This window comes from Labeo rohita, chromosome 21 (assembly GCF_022985175.1).
Source record: "Labeo rohita strain BAU-BD-2019 chromosome 21, IGBB_LRoh.1.0, whole genome shotgun sequence".
Lineage (NCBI taxonomy): Eukaryota > Metazoa > Chordata > Actinopteri > Cypriniformes > Cyprinidae > Labeo > Labeo rohita.
Window position 1 is genome coordinate 13,354,746 of NC_066889.1, and position 24,872 is coordinate 13,379,617.

At 35.1% G+C, this 24,872-nt stretch overlaps 2 protein-coding genes across 3 annotated transcripts in view; one reads left to right on the top strand and one right to left on the bottom strand.

The window, feature by feature from the left end:
* The window catches only part of esrra (estrogen-related receptor alpha), a 25,477-nt gene extending 13,614 nt beyond the window's left edge, over positions 1-11,863 (bottom strand). Inside the window, exons 1-3 of one of the 2 annotated variants that reach the window (XM_051092804.1) lie at positions 11,458-11,863; positions 6,728-6,829; positions 464-853 (exon numbers count right to left, since the gene is read on the bottom strand). In XM_051092804.1, coding sequence (XP_050948761.1) covers positions 464-848 — 385 coding nt within the window. In that variant the 5' untranslated portion in view covers positions 849-853; positions 6,728-6,829; positions 11,458-11,863. Of the gene's footprint in view, positions 1-463; positions 854-5,440; positions 5,687-6,727; positions 6,830-11,457 lie in introns of those variants that run through there. The other variant, XM_051092803.1, reaches the window with a different exon arrangement.
* Positions 5,737-24,017, top strand: LOC127152840 (hatching enzyme 1.2). Its single transcript, XM_051093695.1, has 9 exons — positions 5,737-5,758; positions 5,890-5,927; positions 19,999-20,017; positions 20,328-20,390; positions 21,956-22,096; positions 22,188-22,305; positions 23,389-23,567; positions 23,684-23,765; positions 23,867-24,017. The coding sequence occupies exons 1-9, from the start codon at positions 5,737-5,739 to the stop codon at positions 24,015-24,017; spliced, it is 813 nt and encodes a 270-aa protein (XP_050949652.1).
* The last annotated feature ends 855 nt before the right edge of the window (positions 24,018-24,872 follow it).

Genomic DNA, 24,872 nt, shown 5'->3' on the forward strand with positions numbered 1-24,872 from the left:
TTTTATTCAGTGCTTCCATAAAAATTATAAAAAATGTATTTAATGTGATTAAAATATGCAAAAACGAACTATCCCTTTAAGACTTGTTATTCAGCAACTGCGTTCAGTGAATCAAGGATTTTTTATAATGATTCAAACCATTAACTTTTGAATCTTTTTGAGTGATTCCTTAAATGGAACTGGCTCAGGGAAAGCATTTGTTTTCAAATTGTTTGTAGTTGTCATGCTATAAGTTTATTAAACAATGAAAACAATGCAACAGAAAAACATACTTTGGTACGCAATGTTTAAATCTCATCACATTCAGTTCTGGATAAATACGATTTGTTCTGCTGAGAGGCTGACGCAGCAGTGGCTCTCAAGGGGAGACAGGAAACACTGATTCACTCAACTAGCCGGCTTCGCTTACTTACAAGTTATCTGTAACGACAAGTGAATCTGTTACACAGCATGACATTCTCACCCTGTATGGTTCTTTTGAAGAAAGCCTTACAGGCTTCACAGGAAGCCACTCCGTAGTGGTAGCCAGACGCCACATCTCCACACACCAGGCACAGCCGCTTGGGAAGCGTGCTTAGCGCATACTTGCAGCGTCCTCCGCCGCTTCCGGTAGAGCCCTCCTCGGCACCATCCGCACCCTCCTCTTTAAAATGGCAACGTAACGCAGGCGTGTACGGGGGCGGGGAGTAGCGGCCAGCGCCTTCTCCTCTGGATCCCCCTCCTCCACTCTGAGAGGAGTCTGAGGATGCTCCTCCTGGGCTGGTCCTCCCACCGCCACCGCCTCCTCCCTCAGGACTGCTGGGTTCAGCCTTTATGTACAGGTCGGAGCGTCGCTCTCTGGAAGACATGATACCTGTGAAGAAAAATGTGTGACATTGAGTAAAAAAAAAAGGGACCTTTTAACTTCATCATAATCATCTTGAAAGTCAAGACTGGATATTTTGACATCTGATTTGGGTCACTTTCAAAATCTCGTTTTAAATCGGATATAATCTGGTATCCAGCCATTTAATGTCCATCAAAATTAAAGTAAGGGATTTACTACGGGTGAATTCAGCGAGGTCAGTCAGCAGATTGAAGGTGAAGTCATGCATCTAACGCCACAGAACAACCAGAGTCAGAATTTAACAGGGGCTCGGGGCAAAAACAGCATGAAAAATTAATAAAAAACCAAATTCAAGAGGAGAAAAATGCATGGAAGCCATTTCCACCACTGAATAAAAAGGTTATTGTGACTTTTTACCTCAATTGTGAGGTAAAAAGTCACAATAACCTCGCAAACTCACAATTTTGAGAAAAAAGTCAGATTTGCAATTTCATTTCTCAGAATCACAAATTTGTCTCTCACAAGAACTCTATTGAGAATTTATATTATGCAATTCTGGGAAAAAAAAGTCAGATTTGCGAGTTTGTATCGCGCAATTCTAAGAAAAAAGTTTGAATTGTGCGATAAAGTTGCAATTATCTTTTATTTTTTATTAAGTGGCGGAAACACGCTTTCATAAAAATTATAAAAATGTATTCAATAAATGTGAATAAAATATGATATAGTTAAGCAATATCACACAAGAAACAGTGCTGTCTTCCCCAAATCTCAGCACAATTGCAAATGTGATACTGATTTTATACAACAGTTCGATTAATATTAAGTGAGTTACAAATAGTTATTCTAACTGAATTTATTAATTACATTAAGAATTTTTAAAAATATAACATCCATTTAATAAGCTTAGAAAAAACGTGGCTATAAAACCAAGATAAAAATGTAGCTGGAAATCAGTTTTAAGTTTAAATACCATTCCTTAAAGGAAAAGATAATTTGTTATTTATAAAGACTACTACTAAAAAACTAACTACATCCAAAGCTGCGCTCTTGTCAGCCTAGTGCGTCTTGGTAGGTCAATGCAAACACAATCAGTTTGTCTTAAGAGAATGTAAACAGGCTGGACAAAAAAAAATCCATGTGTATCTAAATACTGAACATGTGCATTAGGCCTTACAAATCTCCTTTAAACAAGAATTTTTAAAAATCAATAAATGACACAAATGATTTTTTTCTGTAATGAAGGGACTACGGTGTATTTTTCAGTTATCCTCGTTCTTCCTTCCACTCAGTTAACATGCAGGTGCATGCTGAGCAAGCAGACAGCATTCAACGAACAAGCACCTATGTGTCCTCACTCTCTCCTGCAGTGTTACATTGGCAAGTCTGTGAACTCTTTCCTTTGTTTTCTCCATTGAAACCTTTGAACAAACCAATTCACTACAATTAATCAAATTTCCCAGTTGTACCCAAGAGAGAAGACACTGTGAGAAAGTGCCTGACACGCTCACAACAGCACAACGCAGGCAACACATTCAGAAGTCGTTAATCTTTAAAACATCTTGAGATTTCATCCTGCTGGTTGTATCGGAGCATTTTAAATCTCATATGAGTACATGGGTTCAGTTTGAATAAATTACCCTGAAGTATTCCTACAAGATCTACACACAACATATCAACACATCGTCAAATGGCCATATTGGCAGCGCTGAACGTAAACAATGCCACTGAGCCGAATAAAACAAGCATATTTTGCTTATTACTGCTGAAATTGTCATGTTTTGGGCTGTACTAACCGGTCGGACCAGGAAAAACATTTGGAGTACTATAGACTGCCAAAAGTTATAACAAATCAAGAAGAGTGCAAAAAACTATCTGAGGAGCAAAAGGCGATTGTGGCTGGCCAAACTGAACTAGGATTTCCAGGACAAGAATCTTGACAACATTCATGTTCGTTCTTATAATTTCCTAATATCTTAATTAACACTGCTTATACGTATCTTTACCACCTGTCAACTTTAGTTTGTCAAAATATTGCATCCTTTCCTGTTTACGAAGTCCATCTCTATATGATTTAGCAGCTTCCACACATTTTTTCAGTGGTTTAGACACCATAAATTAGCAGAACAACATATTAATTTGTACATTAACCATGCAATCCATGCCGTTGTTTACACACAAGTATGAACCAGTATGGCATGCATTCAGGTAACTGACCAAATCATGACGATATAATACTAGAGAGCAATACGCACATATGCACAAGACTGCACAAATCTGTCCATAATCCTGTGGCATGGCCTCCGCCCACACCAGATTAGGGTCATTAATCCAGGAGAGAGAACCAATCCTCTAATTATACCTCCAGAAGTGATGCCCTACAGACCTGCAGTTTATAAAACCCCCTCAGGGACAAACTGACCTATCATGCCATTTCTGAAATTTGCTGATCTTGCCATTTCAAGCATTTCACGAGATGTTCAATCACATTAACAGAGAAAAAAATTACCCAAGTTGCAGAATGACTGCCAAGTAGGGAACGCAACCGGCAGTGCCATCTACTGAAGCGAATACTGAGACTACAGACTTCCTGATTGAGATACTAGTCACGCAGTGTACAATCTATATATAGGTTAAAGCAAATATACTGACTCATCTCATGGTTATACATTGTCTGCCACTCAGGTCAAAAACTACACTTCCACCTTCATTCGTCCTCGGCGGACATCTCACACACACACACTATTCCCCTTTCACCTGGTTGTGTGTGATATGTTGCAACTTTGGCAAGTGTGCAGAATGTAACTGTGCCCCAATGCCTCAGAGTCCACTGTACTTTCTGCCAGACTCGTTTATTCTGCCACACTTACATAACACACGAACTTTGCATTTAACCTATACTCCGCATACCAACAGAAAAGACTGCTTGTATGATCAATTTGAAAGAACTTTCCCAGTTAAAACAAATCATGTCACTTTTCCTCACTCCTTAATTCTGAGTGTGCTGTACAATGCTTTGAGTACTCCAGTGAAGCTAATAATGACCACGTGGCTAAAGTGCGAACACACACGCCGCTGTGCCGGTTCACAGGAGGCAAATGATTCAGTCGCTTGTTGTGAGGACAAGTTGAGATCTCTAAATCCCTCATCAAACTGAAGGAACCGGATGATGGAGGAACGTTCCTGTTCAAACACATGTAAATGACAGACTACAAAGGAAAAGGCGCTAAGTGATCATGTGGTGCCAATGACCGTCATCACACACGTGCGTCTCTCCCGCAGGGGCTCACGTCAACCTCACCGACGTGCGACATCCGATTCGGTTCACTACATAGAAATGAAGTCTGTAAACGGTGAGATTGTTTAAAATGTGACGTGGTGATGGAAGCCCAGCAGAATTGTGTGAATCGGTTCTTTTGAACACTTCATTTCAAAGAACCGGTTCAAAACGATTTAGGCACTTTTGCGTCATCGCGTTATTACGTAATCACGTGGTCGCTGTCATATTTTATGCTCTAAAACGCTTAAGTAAAAGCGATAGGCAGGCACATATTGCTGTTTATTACGTTTGAATAATAACAGAGTTTATGCAATTCATATGCCTCAGTTCAGTTTATGATATCTTCGACTCAAGAATACGTAACATTAATTTACACTAAACGATACCAACATCCATTTACATTTCTTAACTGAGTTTTGCGCGTTAATAAAATTATATTTGTGACCCTGGACCACAAAACCAGTCATAAGGGTCTTTTTTTAAATTGAGGTTTATATTTGTTAGGATATGACAATATTTGGCCGAGATACAAATACTTGAAAATCTAGAATCTGAGAGCGAAAAAATCAAAATATTGAGAAAATCACCTTTAAAGTTGTCCAAATGAATTCTTTGCAATGCATATTCCTAATAAAAAATTAAAATTTAATATATTCATGGTAGGAAATGTACAAAATATTTGGAACGTGATCTTTACTTAATATCTTAATTATTTTTTGGCATAAAATAAAAATCGATCATTTTAACACATACAATGTATTTTTGGCTATTGCTACAAATATACCAGTGTTACCTACTGGTTTTGTCGTCCAGAGTCACATTTATTAAAACCAAATCGCTTGTTTCCGTGTTGATACGACTGTTATACAAAGAAATCGTTAATATTTTTGCAGTACGTTTTATTTGTAATATTTATGCTATATAAGCAAATAAATTCTCGTTATCAAATTACTCGGTTCTTTGCTCGGACATGGTTCTCGGTTCAAAGAGTCGAATCTGTTCACTCGCGAACCGCTCGAACCGAGTCAGTCCGGTTCACTAAAAACATGACTCAAAACTAACAATTCGTTTACCGGTCAGACATAGCTAACGTAAATGTGCAAACTGCAATAGCAAGTGTGCTATTTTACAACTTTATCAACCAAACCAAACATTTCCTAAAGTCTTCTGCAAAGCTTAACCTCAATACATAACGTTACATCCGGATGTCAGTTTGAATTCGCAAGTTTGAATTCTTGTTTCCTTTTCTGTAATGTTTAGTACGTTTTAAAAGTCATTTTTGTGTTGCTCCACACTCATAAGAACAAGCCAAACTAGCTTAGCTTTCGCTAACTTACCTTTACTCATTAAATATAACGTTACGTCCCACCTCCTCCAAACGTCTCTACCGGAGAACGTGTACCCAAAAATAGCTATTCATTGACTCACTGGCTTGCAGACACAAAGTAAGTTGTCTATGTTCTTATAAACATGCTTCAATAAGCTTAGTTTAGTTAGCAGTGTGCATCTTTGAACTTCACTTTCCCCCTGACAAACGTGTCATGAGTCATTGGCTGCCTTCAGGAGGGAGGAGAGTTGCTCAGACCAGGCAGCAACGCGTTTTTACAAAAGATATTCAAGTAATCACGCAATAATGATTGATAAAAAGGAAAATCGTTAGGATTAGTGACTGATTATTCCATAATATAATAAAAGGAAGGGGAAAGAATGAGGCACTGAGGCAAGTCGTTTGTTTTTCTTCAGCTCAAGGCAGTTATGTTAATAAGTTTGATGTAATGAGAGACAGGAAGGGGCAAGAGAGAAAATCAGAGACTCAAAATACAGGTTTGAACACAAACAGGTATAAGATTATATGCATTGATTTATGATATGAGTGTTTTATAATTCATACAGCAGCTGTACATCAGCTTTTAATTGCTTAAAAATATTTTAATTAATATTTTAAACGGTTGCACTTGTATTTTGCATTTGGACCACAAAACCAGTCATAAGGTTTTTTTTTTTTTTTTGGTTTTTTTTTATTTAAATGAGCTGATGCATGGTTTGTTAGTACAATATTTGACTAAGATACAACTATTTTAAAATCTAGTTAAAAATCTAATTACTGAGAAAATCGCCTTTAAAGTTGTCCAAATCATGTTCTTAGCAATGCATATGACTTATTATGAATAATAAGAGAGTTTATGCAATTCATATGCCACAGTTCAGTTTATGCAGCCATAATTTGACTCAAGAAAATCTGTTAGGATAGGACAATATTTGGCCGAGATACAATTACTTGAAAATCTGGAATCTGAGGGTGCAAAAAAATCTAAATATTGAGAAAATCGCCTTAAAATGTTCTTAGCAATGCATATTGCTAATCAAAAATTAAGTTTTGATATATTTACTTTAGGAAATTGACCAAATATCTTCACGAAACATGAGCTTTACTTAATATCCTAATTGTTTTAGGCATAAAAAATCTAAAATTTTGACCCATACAATGTATTGTTGGCTATTGGTACAAATATACCCGTGCTACTTAAGACTGGTTTTGTAATCCAGGGTCACATATGATAAAAAAATACACAAGTCAGAGTATGAATACAGATAAGAGAATAAAATATTAGCTATTAGCTTACCTTTTGCTCAAAAGCCAAAGGTTTTAAGTCTTGTGTATATTGAAAATCCTCTTTCTTTTAGTGCGAAGACTGCAGGTCAGTTCAAAGTGGGTATCAGGAACCCTGGCAAGAAAAGAGAAAATCAGTCAGTAATTAAAATAATTATGAGATAATGATTATGCATTACAAAACAAGGCCTTATCGAATGGATTGCATCAGCAGACACATAATGCTCTCAAGTGGCTAAATCATAAATAATACCGAAACCTGCCACTAGTCTGAACCACATCATCATCTTGAAACTAAAACTAAAATAAGCCTTGCATAAAAGCAAACAAAAATGCCAGATGTGGTCTCAGGATTAGGTCTTACGTAGTGATTTATTGCTGTTTGTTTAAAAAAAAGAAGAAGAAGAAAGAAAGTCTGTCCTGGTTAATGTCAATAAACCTCTTGTAGGGCTGATTTGTACTCTATAATAATCTGTGCGTCTATTATGCGATACACCGTGTCCATGTTTTACACCTCACCGCTGACACCATTAGCACAAAATGCTGACTGAGTGAGAAACCATTTCTTTGTCTCTCTCCCATGCTCCCATTCTCTGGTCTTGCTCACTGTCATTCAGTCAATCTTCACACACATTCGGACACTCGGATACTCTCATATGATTTCTGAGCACAACATTCCCCTCCCCCATTCACTCTCTGACACATTCCAAAGGTCAAAGTCACTGGAGGGGTTTGAAGGACAGGCACAGGAACTCCAAAAGATCTCTGTGTGACAGCAAATACATGTGAAGAACAATGTGCTCCACAGCTCAGAGACAACTTTAAAGTAAGGATATAAGAGACATATGAGCAATAGCAAAAATCTTACTTGAAATGCAATAAACGTTAACTGATTTTTTTGTTTTATTTTATTTCTAGCCATCAAGGCAACACTTCTCATTTCACTTAGCTTTAGTTGATGTTCCAAATGACTACTACTTAAAATTTAACCAAAAATTAATAAACATCTAAACATATTTTTTTAAAAATTGGGCAAAACTACTAAAACTTAAACTGAAATAGAAATGAAAAAATATATATATTTTTAAAGCTACATTTCTCATTTCATTTCATTTAACTTGATGTACTAAAATAACTAACATTCATTTTTATACATATGTTTTTTTAAATTATAATAAAACTGGCAAAAACACAGGAAAAATGCTAAAACTTTAACTGGAATTAAAATGAAATGGAAAATATAAAAATATAAATCAATTCAAAATGGTAATAAAAACTAAGGCCACATTTCTCATTTCATTTGAACATGATGTACTAAAATAATTAAGGCTGAAACAAAAATGAATAAACATAAAGACATTTTTAAAAAATATATAATAAAACTGACAAAAACACAGCAAAAAAAAAAAAAATAAAAATAATAAAAATAAAAATAAAAATAAATAAATAAAATAATAAAAATAAAAAATAAAAACACTTTAAAATATTAGGAAAAACTACATTACATTTCTCATTTCATTTAGTTTAACTTGATGTACTAAAATAATTAACGGTGAAACAAAAATTTATAAATATTAAGAACAACAACAAAAAAACAACACTTTAATATTAAAACAAAATGAAAAATATAAAAATAAAAAAATTCAAAATAGTAATAAAAACTAAGGCTACACTTCTTATTTTAGTTAGTTGGTACTTAAATAATTAACACTGAAACAATATTTAGAAGAAATATTTAGATATTTAATAAAACATTATATATATGACAAAAACACAGCAAAAAATTAATAAAACGTTAACTGAAGTTAAAACGAAATGTAAAATATAAAAATATAAATCAATTCAAAATAAAAAATAAGTAGCTAAATAAAATTAACTAAATAAAAACTAAGGCTACATTTCTTATTTAATTTAGTTTAATTTGATGTATTCAAATAATTAACACTGAAACAAATATTAATAAATATTTAGACATATTTTTAAAATATAACATAAAACGCATAACAAAATTAATAAATATTTAGACATTTAAATATATATATATATATATATATATAACAAACCTGACAGAAACACAGCAGTTAATTACTAGAACTTTAACTAAAAATAAAACAAAATGGAAAAAATAAAAATAAAAACTAATTCAAAATAGCAATAAAAACTAAGGCTAAATTTCTCATTTAATTTAGTTTAACTTGATGTACTAATGTAATTAACACTGAAAAAAATGAATAAATATTTACACATATTTTTAAAAATATAAAATAAAACTGACAAAAACAGCAAAAAATAAAAAATAAATTAAATGAAAACAAAAAGAAAAATATATAAAAAGTAATTTGGGATTTTGGTGCAGTTAGTTGGTAAAGTTATCTTAGGGAAAACATAAAACTGTAAATGTTTTTATGTTGACATTTTTTAAAAAACATTTAACATTATATTTAGAGACAAAAGACAGGTTAAAGCAGCCCAAATACTCGCCAATAAATCTAATATTTGATCTCCTTGTAAGTCATCTGCTATGAAGCACATGGTGTAACAAGCAGCATTAATTAAGGGTTTAAAATTAAGATAAATTTGTGAAATTGTTTCAAACTTAAGTGCTGCAGTTGTTCTATAACATCAGTTAAAGATTTCACTTGTCTTTTTATATCACCTGAGATTACTGATTTATTTTTTAAGGTAGACTAGTTCAGCACAGCCGCTCTACTTGAGAATGCTAGATGAGTTTGCTGACATTAGTCCTATTCTTAAACCACTCACAGTAGTCCGTATTGTCGTCAGTTGCCGCTGTGTGTAAAATTAAAGCATAGTAGCAGTGATCAACTGATTTCTAATCTAAAGTTTATTGTGTAAATCTGATTCACGGCAGAGGAATCCATGATAAGCAGCGCGTGTTAGCCTTTGAACTTCGACTACAGTATGCATGCGTTACAACTGTAAAGCAAAGACTGTCAGAGCAGAACTCAAAAGGTGACCTTGCTCAGCGAGCCTTGACAATTGAAAGGTTAATTGTTAAAACGGATTACAACTTCTCAAGAACAGAGATTCCCAATCACGTCCAAGTGAGGCCTAATAGTCACCAGCACTTCAAAGAAATTATTTATACACAGATATAAGAAAAAAAAATTCTTTATCACAAAAGTAACCTACTTAGACTTATATATACAGTAACTATTTTGATAATGTATACCTGCGATAATGCTTGACACACTTTTTGTGGAAACTATACACCCTTGACCTTTTCAGTGAACTCTGGTGAAGCCAGTTATGACTATGTTTTAAATACGAAAAAAAAAAAACACATTAAACTTTAACCTTGTGTTCTCAGTTTTTGCTAAAATATTAATAATACCCATTTATGGTATACATTAAATAATAAAACTTTAGACACTCACTTCTTTTAGTTTTTAATTTTTATGCATATGCTAGAAACCGCACAAAACTTTTAGTGCACGTATGTCCACCGCTTGTGTTTGCAATTTATAAAATACTTTTAACTGTATACTTGCTGTAAAAAATAGTGCTGTCAAATGATTAATCACGATTAATCGCATCAAATAAAAGTATTTATTTACACAATGTATGTGTGTATACTGTGTATAGTTATGTATATATAAATACACACACATGCATGTTGTTTAAATATTAAAAATATGTATATATAATATCAATTATATGAATATAAGTATATACGTGTAAATACATGTATATATTTTTAAAATATATACTGTATGCGTGTGTGTATTTATATATACATGATAAATATACACAGTATACACACATATATTATGTAAACAAAAACTTATTTTGGATGCGATTAATCGTTAGACAGCACTAAAAAATATACTTTGGAATTTATACTGACTCATAGTGGCAGGATGCAGAATCACACAAATTTCAGTTTGCAATAAACCCTCATTAATTTAAGCATGGTCACATCACATGATCTCAACATGTCTGCCCACATAAACTGACTCTATGATTGCCAAAGTACATCATTTAAAACTTTCTCTGTGTTAAACTTTTTTAAATGAGGTAAACGATTAAGTACTTAAAGCGCTAAATACAGCTTTCGATTACATTTGGCAACCTAACCACTGTCACGAAGTCGACTTCAAAGTGTGCACACACACTTCCAACAGCCGAATGAAATTACTACCTTCTTGTACCAACTGCATTACGTCAGTGACGACGTGAAATGCCTCAAATACAAGAATGCAAAGTAGATCTGTCGCGCCTGAGGTTTCGTTAGTTTGTTTCCAGACTGAAGGGCTGTACTGGAAATGCGACATGACTCGAGTACTAGAGTCCGAGGTAAAATCTCATGCGCTGACACAATGTATGAGCTAGGGGACAACTCGATCAAGGTCAGCGTGCTGCAAAGTGTTACTGCGGACTTTCCCCCCTTTTAATCGCAATAAAAGCGCATAATACGCATTTATATGCAACGAATAAGCAGGAGTCTGCGAATTTAAATGTTAGGCACTACATCAAATCTGCCAGGAGGTGTTCTTGCGCTGTTAGTAGTCCTACAAGCAAACTATCAGAACACACTGACCTATTTACAGTGTAAAGTTTTTACTGCTAAGCCTAACGTGGAAATATTAGTGTTGCCAGTGATGGACTGTATGACATCAGAATCGTGATTATCAGACACAACGCGCATTAACATTAAACGTTTACACTCGCACAAAAATAAAGTGCACTGCGTTGCTGGGTGCCGGTTGGATGGATACTTACCCGTATTTCAGAGAGCATTGCTGGTGCCTCGAAGCCAAGCAAAGAAACTCTTGAGCAAAACAGTCAATCCGATATTTATTACATATACACTAGCACATATATTACAAGACTGTGTCTTGTCCAACACGCCGATTTAAAGAGCAGATGCTCTGGCTATTTGCTGAAGTGAGCTACCTTAGCAATCCTGGTGCTGTATTAAGTACGATAAGGTATACGTGACATAAAATCAATGCAGCTACTCGATATTTTGAATGAATGGCGGCGCGACTGAGCAAACGCGTATGTTTAATCCATGTTTGATTCGCTCTTCCCTGGACTAGTTCCCCATATTGCTGTTTCGGTTGTCACTGGAAGCCTGAATCCTGTCTTCCGCTAATACAGCTGAGATCCCGGTTACGTATATCCTCGTTCTTTCTCCTCCCTCTCTGCTCTTGCGTCTGCTGTTTCTCCGTTACGTCCGCTCCCGCTTCCAATCACGAGTCCCCGCGCCTCCGTCACAAGCAGCAGCAGAGCTTTAAACAATAAAGAGAAATTGACCTACTGTATGTCTGACTCACGAGTTTACACACTTTTGATCCATTATCCTAAGACTTTATTCAAATTTCTTACATCCAGGGCTATTTTTGGAGACTGCAAAGTGCGTGATGTAAACTGAGGCCGTTTATTAACTGCCAAGATTCGTGATTGCAAAAATAATTCGGCCTTTTAAAAGCTGCAGCATCTCGTTGTGAGCTTTAACACTCGACAACTGGTCTAATGTTGATGCATTTCACTGCTACGCAGTATTTTGTATTATCTATGAAGGGAACTTAAAACATTTGACTAATTTTCCAAGGATTAGTGGCATTTAATGCCAACCCTGGATTGAATAATACGGACAGCTTCAGTTGAAATCATTGATCTCATGGCAATTCGTAAATATTTTGCGAGGAGGCTAATTAGTACACATTCATATCATTTTAGCTAAAACGTATGTGCTACATCTGCAAGATGTCTGTTAAAGATCACCAGATCTGGAAAGCGTCTTCTGTGCGCAAACGTCTGACAGACGTCTGTAAGATGTCAGTTTTACATACATTCTAAATCAGAAACATCTTAAAGACATCTAATAGATGTCTATTTGACATCTGATAGGAAACGTCCTATAGACGTATAAAGTATGTCTTGCAGATGTAAAAGCAGACGTCAAATAGACGTCTCCGAGATGTAAGTGTGAAATCAGGGGAGTTGCACAATTCGTATGAATTTGTAAGAATGACCTACAGCTAACCTCGCCAAAAACCTACACTGGGGTACATAAATTGTAGAAAATCGTACGAGTGAGATCGTACGGATTGGGCGTGAGATAGTGTTGAAATGTTAATGAGTTCTAAAAATTCTAAAAAAAAAACTGTTAATTGGTTAACTGACGTTACCATATATGGAAACAAATGACATTTAATGGGGCAATACATGTATTTTTTATAGTAAACACAGTAAAAAAAACATACTGTAATAAACGAGGCATGTTAAAATTTACAGTGAAGAACGGTAAAATGACGTTCTCAGAATATCTGCGTGACGCATCACCTTTGAGTATCCTATGTTTCTTAGTTTTTGTCTGTTTTGTAAACCAGATACGTTTTAGTCATGTTTACAGCGTTATTTTAGTTTCCTGGAAGTGTTTTTGTAAGCCATATGTTTATTACTCATTGTTCTTAGAAAAACTCTTTTTAATATCATCACTTGGCCTTTGTTTCACTATTTGTTTCAGAAGTGCATGGTTTAGGCTATATTATATCAGCTGATGATACACGCTCAAATAACGCCTGTGTGGTCCGAGTGCGTAGTAACGCGACAGAACGCGTTTGTTCCAGAGAAGCTTAAACGGCAGACCTGTAAATCAAGGATCGCTTTAGATGGCATGGAAAATGTCAGTCTGCTCGGTCTTGTGACACTGACCCAACTCGCTGCTCTAGGCCTCCCATAGTCAGCTGGTTCATACAACAGTTTTGGGCTGCGAGCCAGCAGCGCAGAGTTCACAGTGACTGCGGAGAGAGGAAAGGAGAGAAAGAAGGAGAGACTACAATCCGCGTAACCTGATCACAGAGAAAAGAGAGCGTTGCGTCCCAAAGCCGCGCAATGCTGTAACGGAAAAGAGTCCCGCGTTAAGGAAATCACTAGGCTGTAGTGGTCTATTTTAGGAATGCGCCTCAGACGGCGTGACTGAAACCTGTCCGTTTTGTAAAAAATAAACGAAATGAAGCATTCATACGAGCACTAATAAGAACAAAATACGTGGGTTTGTGTTGAAGCAACGGTGGAAATGCATTAGAAATAAATCAGGAAGCGCTAGTGTTCCCGTTGTCATTGAGAATATACTCACGACCTTGAATTCAAGGTCATTCCCCGACGCAGCCTACGCTGCATTTCAGCCGAGAGCTGCACGCTGGCGCATTCTGTCTGAAGCTCTTCACGCGGAGCTCCTTTACGGCACGTTTCCTCACATGCCCTCATTTAAACGGTCCTGTCACCGCGTGGTTGATGTTTTACAACTTTTAAAAAGTATCATGAGATCTTTTCCGACGGACGCTTTTGTGTAAATTTGGTTTATGGCTCTACCACAAAAGGTCACACCTTGGTGCTCTGGAATGCTGATAGAGGTCATGACCCTAGAAACAGGTGGGAACGACTACACAAACACGAATAGCCTCAAAAAGACAACAGCTGGGAGGTGAAGGCTATGCAGTAAGAGGACACTGAATCATTCTTATGTTAAACAGCCTGTCTCTTTTGAACAAACTCACAGTGAAACGCACAAAAACATTTAACTCCAAATAGACAGTTCATTAATTTCAGCCGAAGAATGCACTGGCTTAATACTCTCAGACACTGATCAAACCGGTTATTTTAAACATGAGGGGATTTTTTTTTTTTTGGAGAAGCAGTTAATAAGTAACCTTTTGTAGTTGTAGTCTATTTATGGTAACCGAGGTTGTAGGTATGAAGTGAGTCATAAAAGACTGTCATTCATAATACATAACTTGATGATAGCATGCGTGTACTGTAATATAATCTGTTTTTGATTACAAACCCTTCTCGTTCTGAATGCAACACGAAACATTTTTCGTATTCGTTTAGTATAGATTGGAGCGGTCTATAATAAAACATTCCAAAAAAGCGAATGGTGTAATTGCATCATAGTGGACGCGCCGCAGCGCCATCTTGCGGTGATGTGATTGCGTAGCGGATAAGTGGATTGTGCCAGTCTGCCGTCTAGTGACGTCTTTGTACACAGTGTCCTCGAGCACAAGGTCATATGTTTCCGTCCACGAAAGTTGAGACATCCGAGCATGTGGCCCAGTTTAAGCTCCTGTAGTGAAGCAACAATGCGATAACACTGTGCAGTGATGCCAAGGTAATCAGTGAGAAACACAAAATGCACAGAATAACGCAATAGGAGTGAGAGAAATTTGCGGTATTAAGCATTTTTGTCTTTATCACACATGGTCACTAGTACTCAAGGTTGTCGAATTACCTTGTCATTTTCATAGTGAAATATCAGGTGATTGAAATATTTATGACGTCAGGTAATAGCTGTTTTTCATTTACATAAATACAATAGTAAAACCATGTAATTTCACACCGAAGTAGTGCGTTTTGTATTTTTTCTTCTGCAAATGTAAACGCCTGAACATCATAATTACCATATTTATAGAGATTAAATAGTAGACTTAGTTGTTTACATTTCATGATGGGAGTTTTTGTCTACAAGGAAGACTTGTTTTTAATTTAAAATTAAAATAAATTATTTTATTTAAAAGGTGTGTAATTGAAGTGAATGGGGATTGCAGTTTTTAAGAAAGGCACTTGGATCGTACCTGAATGAATTGAAAAGATCTGTCGTTTGGAGTGAAGTGTTATTTCAGCACTTCACAGGGTTTTAAGGTAAGCTTTCAGCACAGGATTATGGCAGCCTCACCCTCTGAGTCAATTACATTTGTTTCCTTCACAGTATCTCAAGACGTTTCAGTTGGCATTCACAATGCAAGTTATTTGTTTGATTGTTTGTTTTGAATTACTAAGCTGTTTCATGTAGGCTCTAAATAAAAATGGTGCAAAATAAGAGGAACCTCATTCTCCTTATTTACTACAATGGCAAAAGCTGTTTTAAATCACTTTTGCTTTTCTAAGGTCAAAAAGTCTCATGTGGCAACTCTGGAATATGTGAACCTGGACCACAAACCAGTCATAATGGTCAAGTTTGTAAAAATTAATGAGACAATATTTGCTGCGATTTGAAAATCTGGAATCTGAGGGTGCAAAAGAATCAAAATATTGAGAAAATCACCTTTGAAGTTGTCTGAATTAAGTTAGCAATGCATATTGCTAATCCAAATTAAGTTTTGATATATTTACGGTAAGAAATTCACAAATTATCTTCATGGAACATGATCTTTACTTAATATCCTAATGATTTGGCATAAAAGATTTGGCATGAAAGAAAAAAAAATGATCATTTTGATCCACACAATGTATATTTGGCTATTGCTACAAATATACCCCATGCTACTTGTGGTTTTGTGGTCCAGGGTCACATATTTACTTATATTTGTATAGTACGAGTACGTTAACCACCACAAATAACTACTGAAGAATCAGTTTTTTTGTGTGTGTAGGTTTTGTTAGGCCTGTTTCACACTGCCCACAAAAGCAGTGTGTATTTGTTTCCAAGTAAAATTAAGGTTGAAGACTATCACAATAGTCATATTTTTCTAAAAAACATAATGAAAATGCATTATACATGAGCAGTATCACAGAAGTATCCATGCAATGTGGCTGTATGGGCCATTCTACAGAACTGGTTCGAAGTCAGAGTTGGAAACGTCTTGTCTTTTTCCACAAAATGTGTATGTATGCAAATGGGATAATATCCAAGGCACATGTTTCTAGTAATTGTGCAGTTAAATCTCTTATTGTATTTTCAGAAAGTTATGGAATATTTGTGCTCTCCACAAATTTGTCACCACCGAAACACAGCAACATGTAATTCAATAAAGAGTTATATTGACCTATTAAGATTTTGCTTGCATCTTCCTTGTAAATGTATTTTTTTCTATTTTATTTAGTTTTAGAGGTAAATCATTGACAATTACAATTTTAAAGGGGTCATCGGATGCAAACTTCACTTTTACATGTTGTTTGAACAATGTGTGTCGGCAGTGCATGTACACATCTACCCTATAATGATAAAAATCCATGCAGTAGTTTTTAATTAATCTGTAAAAATAATATCCTTTTTTCAAATCGAGCCGTTCTCAGATGCCTGTCGGTGTGGCGTCACAACCACAGAGGCTGCTCCCACAATAGTTGATTGACATGAGCGTCTTACCTCAGATCAGCTGTAACAGTCCGACCTCAATTGTTTCGATGCTGGAGCAGGGATGTAGGTTAGACAAGAATATCTCAGATTGAGCGACTGAGGTGTTGTGTTGCTGGATGTAATAAAGAACGTAGTGGTTGTCATTTACTCCCGACATCTGTGCCTCTGAAGATGGAGTGGATTACGTTTGTTTGTGAAGGGAATGCACCTCCCGATCTACATAAATGCGTCTATGTTCACGCAAATCATTCGTGATCCAGCTTCACTTACAGCAGAAGTGAGAATAAGGTTTTTTTTTAATGAATCTCTGCAATCACCTTTAGTAATACCGTGCTAGTTAGCAAGTTTTGCAGCTAAACGCGCTAAATGTGTAAAGTAAACAATCTCTCTGAGCACAGCTTGTCACTCCACAGAGAGGAGAGGGGTGGGGCGAGCAGAGCTCATTTGCATTTAAAGGAACAGTCCATCAGAACAGGATGATTTTTGCAGAACTCATTTTGACAAGGTAAAAAGGGTGCTGTTTTGCGCAACCATTGAGAAATTTTAACCAAAGTATATTATAGACATTTTATTAAGACCTTAAAGAATCATATCAACTTGTGGAAAATGGCATCCGATGACCCCTTTAACAATATTCCAAGTGTGATTTATGAGATTTGTTGTATTTTGAATCAAATTTTTCTTTGTAAAAGGCAAAAAGTTGATCATAAGTTGATTTCAGAGTTAAGGATTCGTTAGTTTGAACATACACTGAATACATACTAAAACACTACAAAGACGTTCTAAAATACTAAAATTTTGCGTAAGTGCACAAACATTTTGTTTATTTTCCCCAAATAAAGGATTGTGTGTTCCCTTTTGTCCCCTACCGAAACAATGATGACATGTTTTGGTCATGACTGTTACGGTAGTGACAATTTTAGATACTTTTGAGCCCAGCTCAAAGATGCTAATCAGCACATGGTGAGCTAGTACAGTTCTGAACAGTTGTACACATATAAAAACTAAATGTTATGGAATAACTCCCAAAGTAGTGTGTTTAATTATAGAAAAATGGTGTTCAGTAGTGACATTCTTTAACGTTACACACAGATTTTTCAGAAGTTTGAACATATTTACCTCAAAATAATGGGACCCATCTACTCACACCATGTCGCTATGAGAGAGAGTGACACGTATAATATTTCCTGATCATAAATGTAGGGGTGTAGTTAAAATCAGTCTCAGACAATGGACTAAAACATACACTGTTCAGTAGTGACATGACAATGCAGGACACATTTTTTCGCATAACGTTTCATAATTTACAAAGAAAATATAATTTAAAAAAGTATATATATATTTTTAAAAACAACAATGGAATAAAATGCAAAAAATATTTTAAGGTTAAAAATAAATCAAGGTTAAAGATAATCAAAACAATATTTTTCTAGCTGAATTTAGAAAATGAAATACACATAATGAAAATGAGCAATATCAAATGAGTAGCTATGCGATTATGGCTGTATATCAGCACAGCTGCGATTCCGCCGTAGGTAATCACAGCATGCCAGTATACAACCATATCTCATGGCTACGAGTGTGATTGCATTTATACAACAGTTCGACAGCACAAGTGTGTAAAAACATAACAAACAACAATGGAGTGTCTTTAAAAACCCTCTTTTGTATGGAATTACTTTCTTCCACCATGGATTCTAATCTCAGTTTGACAGTAACAGCTGAACCCAAGCCTCCGTTACTAATTCAAAAATGTCACTTTAGAACTAGTAACGAAGGAACGTTGAGTTGCTTCATTTAAAGTTTACTAAAAGCTGTATATTATGTGGAGTAGAGTATTACCCAGATAAAAAATTCATTGTTTATCTGGGTCTTTAGTCTATGATTAGCTCACCTCACCTCACCTCTTATCTGACAAGTTTTCATGTTTGAGTCGTCACGTGACAGCCCCATAAGATGAACGAACGACTCAAAAACCCGAAGACTCGAACAGGTGAACTAATTCCAGTACAGAAGCTAATAGGATGTTGCGCATACGCGACTGAAGGAATCACTCCCCGAGACGACTCGTTCTTCCTGAGTCACATTAAAGATTCGTTCAAAATGAAAGAATCGTTCAAGAACGACACATTATTAATTTGTAGCATCGTGAACGTGCATCCCAGAGCCTGTGCTACATGAGCTTTTGTGCTTAAAAAGTATACAAATTTTTATTTTTCGAAAAAAGTGATCATTTTGCTAGATAAGACCCTTCTTCCTTGGATGGGATCATTTAGAGCCCTTTGAAGCCGCATTTAAACTGCATTTTGGAAGTTCAAAATCAGGGCATCAATGAAGTCCATTATATGGAGAAAAATCCTGAAATGTTTTCCTCAAAAACCATAATTTCTTTACGACTGAAGACAGAAAGACATGAACATCGTCTCATCGAAGAGGGTGAGTATATTATTTGTAAAATTGTTGTTCTGGAAGTTGACTTCTCCTTTAAGTGGCAAATGATTCTTTAGAAATTATTCTAATATGCTGATTTGATGCTCAGGAAACATTTTTTGTTATTATCAATGTGGAAAACAGTTGTGCTGCTAAATATTTTTGTGAAAACCAGGATACTTTTTCTCAGGATTCTTTGATAATTAGATCATTCAGTGTCACTTTTGATCAACTTAATGCACCCTTGCTAAATACAAATATTTATTTCTTTCAAAAAAATTTACTGACTCCAAACTTTTTAATATAGTACATAGAAAATTAACTTTTGACATTTATATTTGTATTTAATCTGTTTGAGCAACATCTTGTTGTCATGCCTAATGCTGCTGTTTTAGTCTAATTCTGAAACAAATAAACTCAGTCTTGTTTATAGTGGGTGAGGCTGACGTAACTTTATGCTAGAAGCTTTTCGGATCTTTTCAAGTGGTCTGTGTTGATTTTAACCCTAAACCCAATGCTGGACCCTCCCAGATGTCCTCTATATAAGAAAGGCTTCTCCTCAGCTTTCTCACAGTCTCAGGTAGAAATCTTTTTTTGAGAAAAATGGACTGCATATTGCTTTTTGCCATCTGGGCCGTGCTGCTAAATCTCTCTCAAGGTCTTCCTGCTACGGTAAGAGCAGAAGCTCTCAGAGGCAAGCATCCTTCACTCATTCGCTCACACTGACTCTGTATTTGCTCTTTCCACAGGTGCTGCCCACTGATCAAGGTGAGTTTCTATTCAACCCTCATGTGTTCGTTCAATCTTTATTCAAGTCATTGCATTCATTTGAGTGGGGTTAAATGGCATTATAATGCAGATAATTTATGAGGAAAATATATGATTACTTTACCTCACAAGTCTTTTGTTCAGTTGTCATGTGACAGAAGCAATGAAGAAATTGTTCATGAATGACCTGCCACTAACTTATGCAATATTTGGGTCCCCAGTACCAGAATTACTAATTTAGACCACTAAAATACACCGAAATATGGAAATATGGAAGGAAATATGTTTAATATTGCCATTCTTTGTTCAGATATCCAGTCTCAGAAGCATGATGATATGGATATATTCTCAAGAATTCTGGAAGCAAACAAAGGTAATGGTCATTTACTAGATGACAAAGTTAGGCATTTTCAAAGGTATTGTTTACCCAAAAATGAAAATTCTGTCATTAATCACTCACACTCATGTTGTTCCAAACCTCTAAGACCTTTGTTCATCTTCAGAACATAAATTAAGATATTTTTGATTAAATCCGAGAGCTTTCTGCATAGAAACCCTGCGTAGACAGCAACACAACTGACACGTTCAAGGCCTAGAAAGGTAGTAAGGACATCATTAAAATAGTCCATGTGTTGTTATTTTTGTTTTCTTTAGGCATAAAAAGTATTCTTGTAGCTTTATAAAATTCTGGTTGCACCACTGAGGGACTATTTTAATAATATCCTTATTACATTTCTGGGCCTTGAATGTGTCAGTTGTGCTGCTGTCTGTGCAGAAAGCTGTCAGTTTTCATCAAAATATCTTAATTTTGTGTTCAGTAATTAATGACAGAATTCACATTTTTGGGTGAACTATCCCTTTAATGCTTTTTATTAATATACTAGTAATATAAGTTGTCCATTTTGTTTAAAAATCTTAGAAATGTATGAGGTGGCAAGGGGGGCTTTTTACCCCACACACAAGGTAAAAGGCTCACCAGCATGGGGTAAAAGGCACACATTGATACAAATGATTTAGCTAAAATAATGTTTTTATTTTGTTCAAAACTATCATTTTAACAAAGTTTGTACTATTTTCTGCTTATTTTGATACATAAATAATGAGTTTTGTTCAACAAATATACTGTCATTAAAATGTTAATATAAAACATATATTTTAAAATACAGCAACAAAATCATTTTAAAATATAAAGATTCTGAAAACACTTAAGGAAATCCCATAATAATTTAATTTAGATTTACAGTAGTAACAACAAATGATACTTCGTAATATGATATGATTAATAGCATGTTAATATGTAAATATGATGGGTTCATTCTAAACATGGTGATTATCTCTAAGATGGACACCCAACATAATATATGATATTTACCATCTGTCATGTCAACAAATGGAAAAGTCAGCCTTCTATTAATTATGAAGTTAATTATGTGCCTTTTAGCCTCAACAGCAGGGGCGGTTTTTACCCCAAATACCATACTTTTACATACTATTTCATTAAAAACTGCTGTTTTAATTATCTTAAATAAAATCATTAAGAAGACTTTTGTCTCAAGATATATTCAAAAATTTTAGCAAATTCTCGTTTGCTACTTAAATCTACAACGTTTTTTAAAACATCAAATATTAGATCAAGCAAGCGAGAATCGACTTTGCGCCACTGCCTGCAATCGCGTCAAGGATCAGCCAAATTTGTACGTATATCTTGGAAAGTGCTACGGCAAGGTTTTCTGCCATCTAGTGGTTTGGAGGGAAAATAATATGAAAAGCGCCTTTTACCCCAGGGTGCCTTTAGTCCTATTGCACCCAATTATTTATAGCTTGTATGTGATATTTCACAATTAAAACACATACACAGATAACTATTTAACAGGCTTTTTAACATTTCTCTAAGAGATTAAATTAGTGAAATGATTCTCTTTTTCTTTTGATGATCAGAGATCAGTGATGTGCTTCTGGAGGGAGATATAGCCTTACCCAAAACAAGGAATGCCATGAAATGCTTGAACGACTACTGCAAATGGCCAAAATCCCCATCTGGACTGGTTGAAGTGCCATATACCATTGCTAAAGATTTCTGTGAGTAATGAGAAATCCACTTTTATGTTTATCTGCATCAATATAACAAAATAATGCAATAACATACATTTTTTGTGTGTATTTATAATAGATGATGATGAGAAAGCAGTGATTCAAAATGCAATGAAGAGCATCGCTGCAAAAACCTGCGTCCGTTTTGTTCCACGAACCAATCAATTGGACTACGTCAGCATTGAGAATCAAATAGGGTGAGCTTAACCACACATGAATATTGAATACCAGTCAAAAGTTTTAAAGATATTTAATTTTTAAAGAAGTTTCTTCTGCTCACCAAGCCTGCATTTTTTATGCAAAGTATGGCAAAACTAAATTACTGCTGGGCAGTGATTAATCGCGATTAATTACATCCAAAATAAAAGTGTTTCTGTACATAATATATGAGTGTGTATATACATAAATACGAACACAAAATGTATATATTTAAGAAAAATATGTTATGTTTATATATTAAATTTATTTATATATAATAAAAATAATATGAATATAAATATATATGCATGTGAAAAATAAATAAATATTTTTTAAAATATATACTGTATGTGTGTGTCTTATATACACATAATAAATTTACAGAGTACACACACATGTTTTATATAAACAAAAACTTTTATTTTGGTTGTGATTAATCGTGATTAATCGATTTAATTTTTGCTATTTTTTTTTCTATTTTAATATATTTTAAAATGTAATTTATTCCTGTGACTTCAAATCTGATTTTTTAGTATCAGGCTTAGTGAGCAGAAAAGACTTACTTAAAAAAAAAAAAAAAAAACATAAAAAAATCTTACTGTTTAAAAACTTTTAACTGGTAGTGTACTCATACATGAGTATATCTGAATACCGTTCAAAAGTTTAGGGTCAGTAAGATTTTTGTTGCTGTTAATTAATACTTTTATTCGTCAAGGATGCATTCAATTAATCAAAATTGACAGTAAAGACATTTATGATGTTATAAAACATTTCGATTTTAAATATGTACTATTATTTCTGCTCTTAAAAAGTGTATCGCCATTTTCACAAAAATATTAGGCAGCACTACAGTTTTCAGCATTATTAATGTGTTTCTTGAACACCAAAATCAGCATATTAGAATGATTTCTAAAGAATCATGTTACACTGAAGACTGTATTAATGATGGTGAAAAGTCAGCTTTCATCACAGAAATAAACTACACATTAAAATATATCAAAATAGAAAACAGTTAAATCGTAAAAATAATTGTAATTTGAAGGTGATTTTTCAGTGTTTTGAATATATATCTTTCTTTACAGCTGCTCGTCTACTGTAGGGAGATCAGGCGGTAAACAGCAGTTGTCTCTGTCCGTGGACGGCTGTGTTTCTCACGGGATCATTGAGCACGAGCTCATCCATTCTCTGGGCTTCCACCACGAACACACCAGGAGCGACAGAGACCAGTACGTCCAGATCAACTGGCAGAATATTCCACAAGGTCAGAGAACAAACATGGACAAATCTAAAATTCTAGAGGCGTTTTAAAAAACAATCTTTTTATTGTATCATAATGAAAACCTCAGTACCAACGAACACTCGTTTGCCCTTGCACAGCATCTGCATACAACTTTCAGAAGAAGGACACAAATAATCTGAATACCCCTTATGACTACAACTCCATCATGCATTATGGAAGGTAAAGCTTCACCCATATTACTTTTGAAATCATGCTTCGGTACAGATATATGAAGTACATCCTCAAGGGAATTCTCTCTCACTCTCACCCTCCACCTGCAGGACCGCCTTCGCCATACAGTATGGCAAGGAAACCATCACTCCTATTCCTAACTCTTCAGTGCAGATCGGACAGAGACAGGAAATGTCTAACATTGACGTTCAGAAGATCAACAAGCTGTACGAGTGTGGTGAGCACATTACACGCATGTAGTCTTGTTTATTTTAAAAAGCATTTTGAATGATAATAACATGGATTTTTTTACCTGCAGCTCTTTAAGATCGGTGAAAATACAGACTGCAACAAAATAAAAGGATTACAGTACTGTGTAACCAAAGTACATCTTTTCCTTCCTCATTTGTCTGTAACTTGACCACGTAAATGTAATGGACTGACTGCAGCGCTGAATCACAATAAACCTTGTTATGGGTGACTCCTCGTGTGGTTTCATGTTAGTTCCTAGCAGGATTGAACTTCTCGAATTACTTAATAAGTTAAGGGAAATACACACGCCACACTCACGAGCTGTCTGAACGCAGATTTCCTGTTAGAGATGTATCTACATAATGTGGACGCCTGTTTCTGCCTCGGAGTAAAAACACTAAATTATTAGAAATAAAGTTGCAAAGAACATTTTCACAATAAGAAATTAGCAATGGAAGGACCGTGAGATTTGAAGACGAAATTATGTGATACACGGCAAAATAAGTAGACAAATATGTGATATTAAAAGTTGCAATTAACAGAAATAAAGTTGCAACTGAGACTGTAGTTGGAACTAAAAGTCAAAATTATGAGAAATAAAGGTGGATTTATGAAAATTAGTCACGTTATGAGATATAAGTGACAATTTGTTGCATTTATGAATTTTTAGGAGATAAAGTCAATTATGAGAAATAGCCTATACTTGCAATTGTGAGACATATTATCACTATTATTAGAAGAAAGAAAAAAAAATGATTTGTGAGATGTGAAGTCACAAATATGAGAGCTAAAATGACATTTTACAGTAAGGTTCATTAGTTAACATGAACTAAAAATAAACAATAGGTCTACAGCATTTATTAA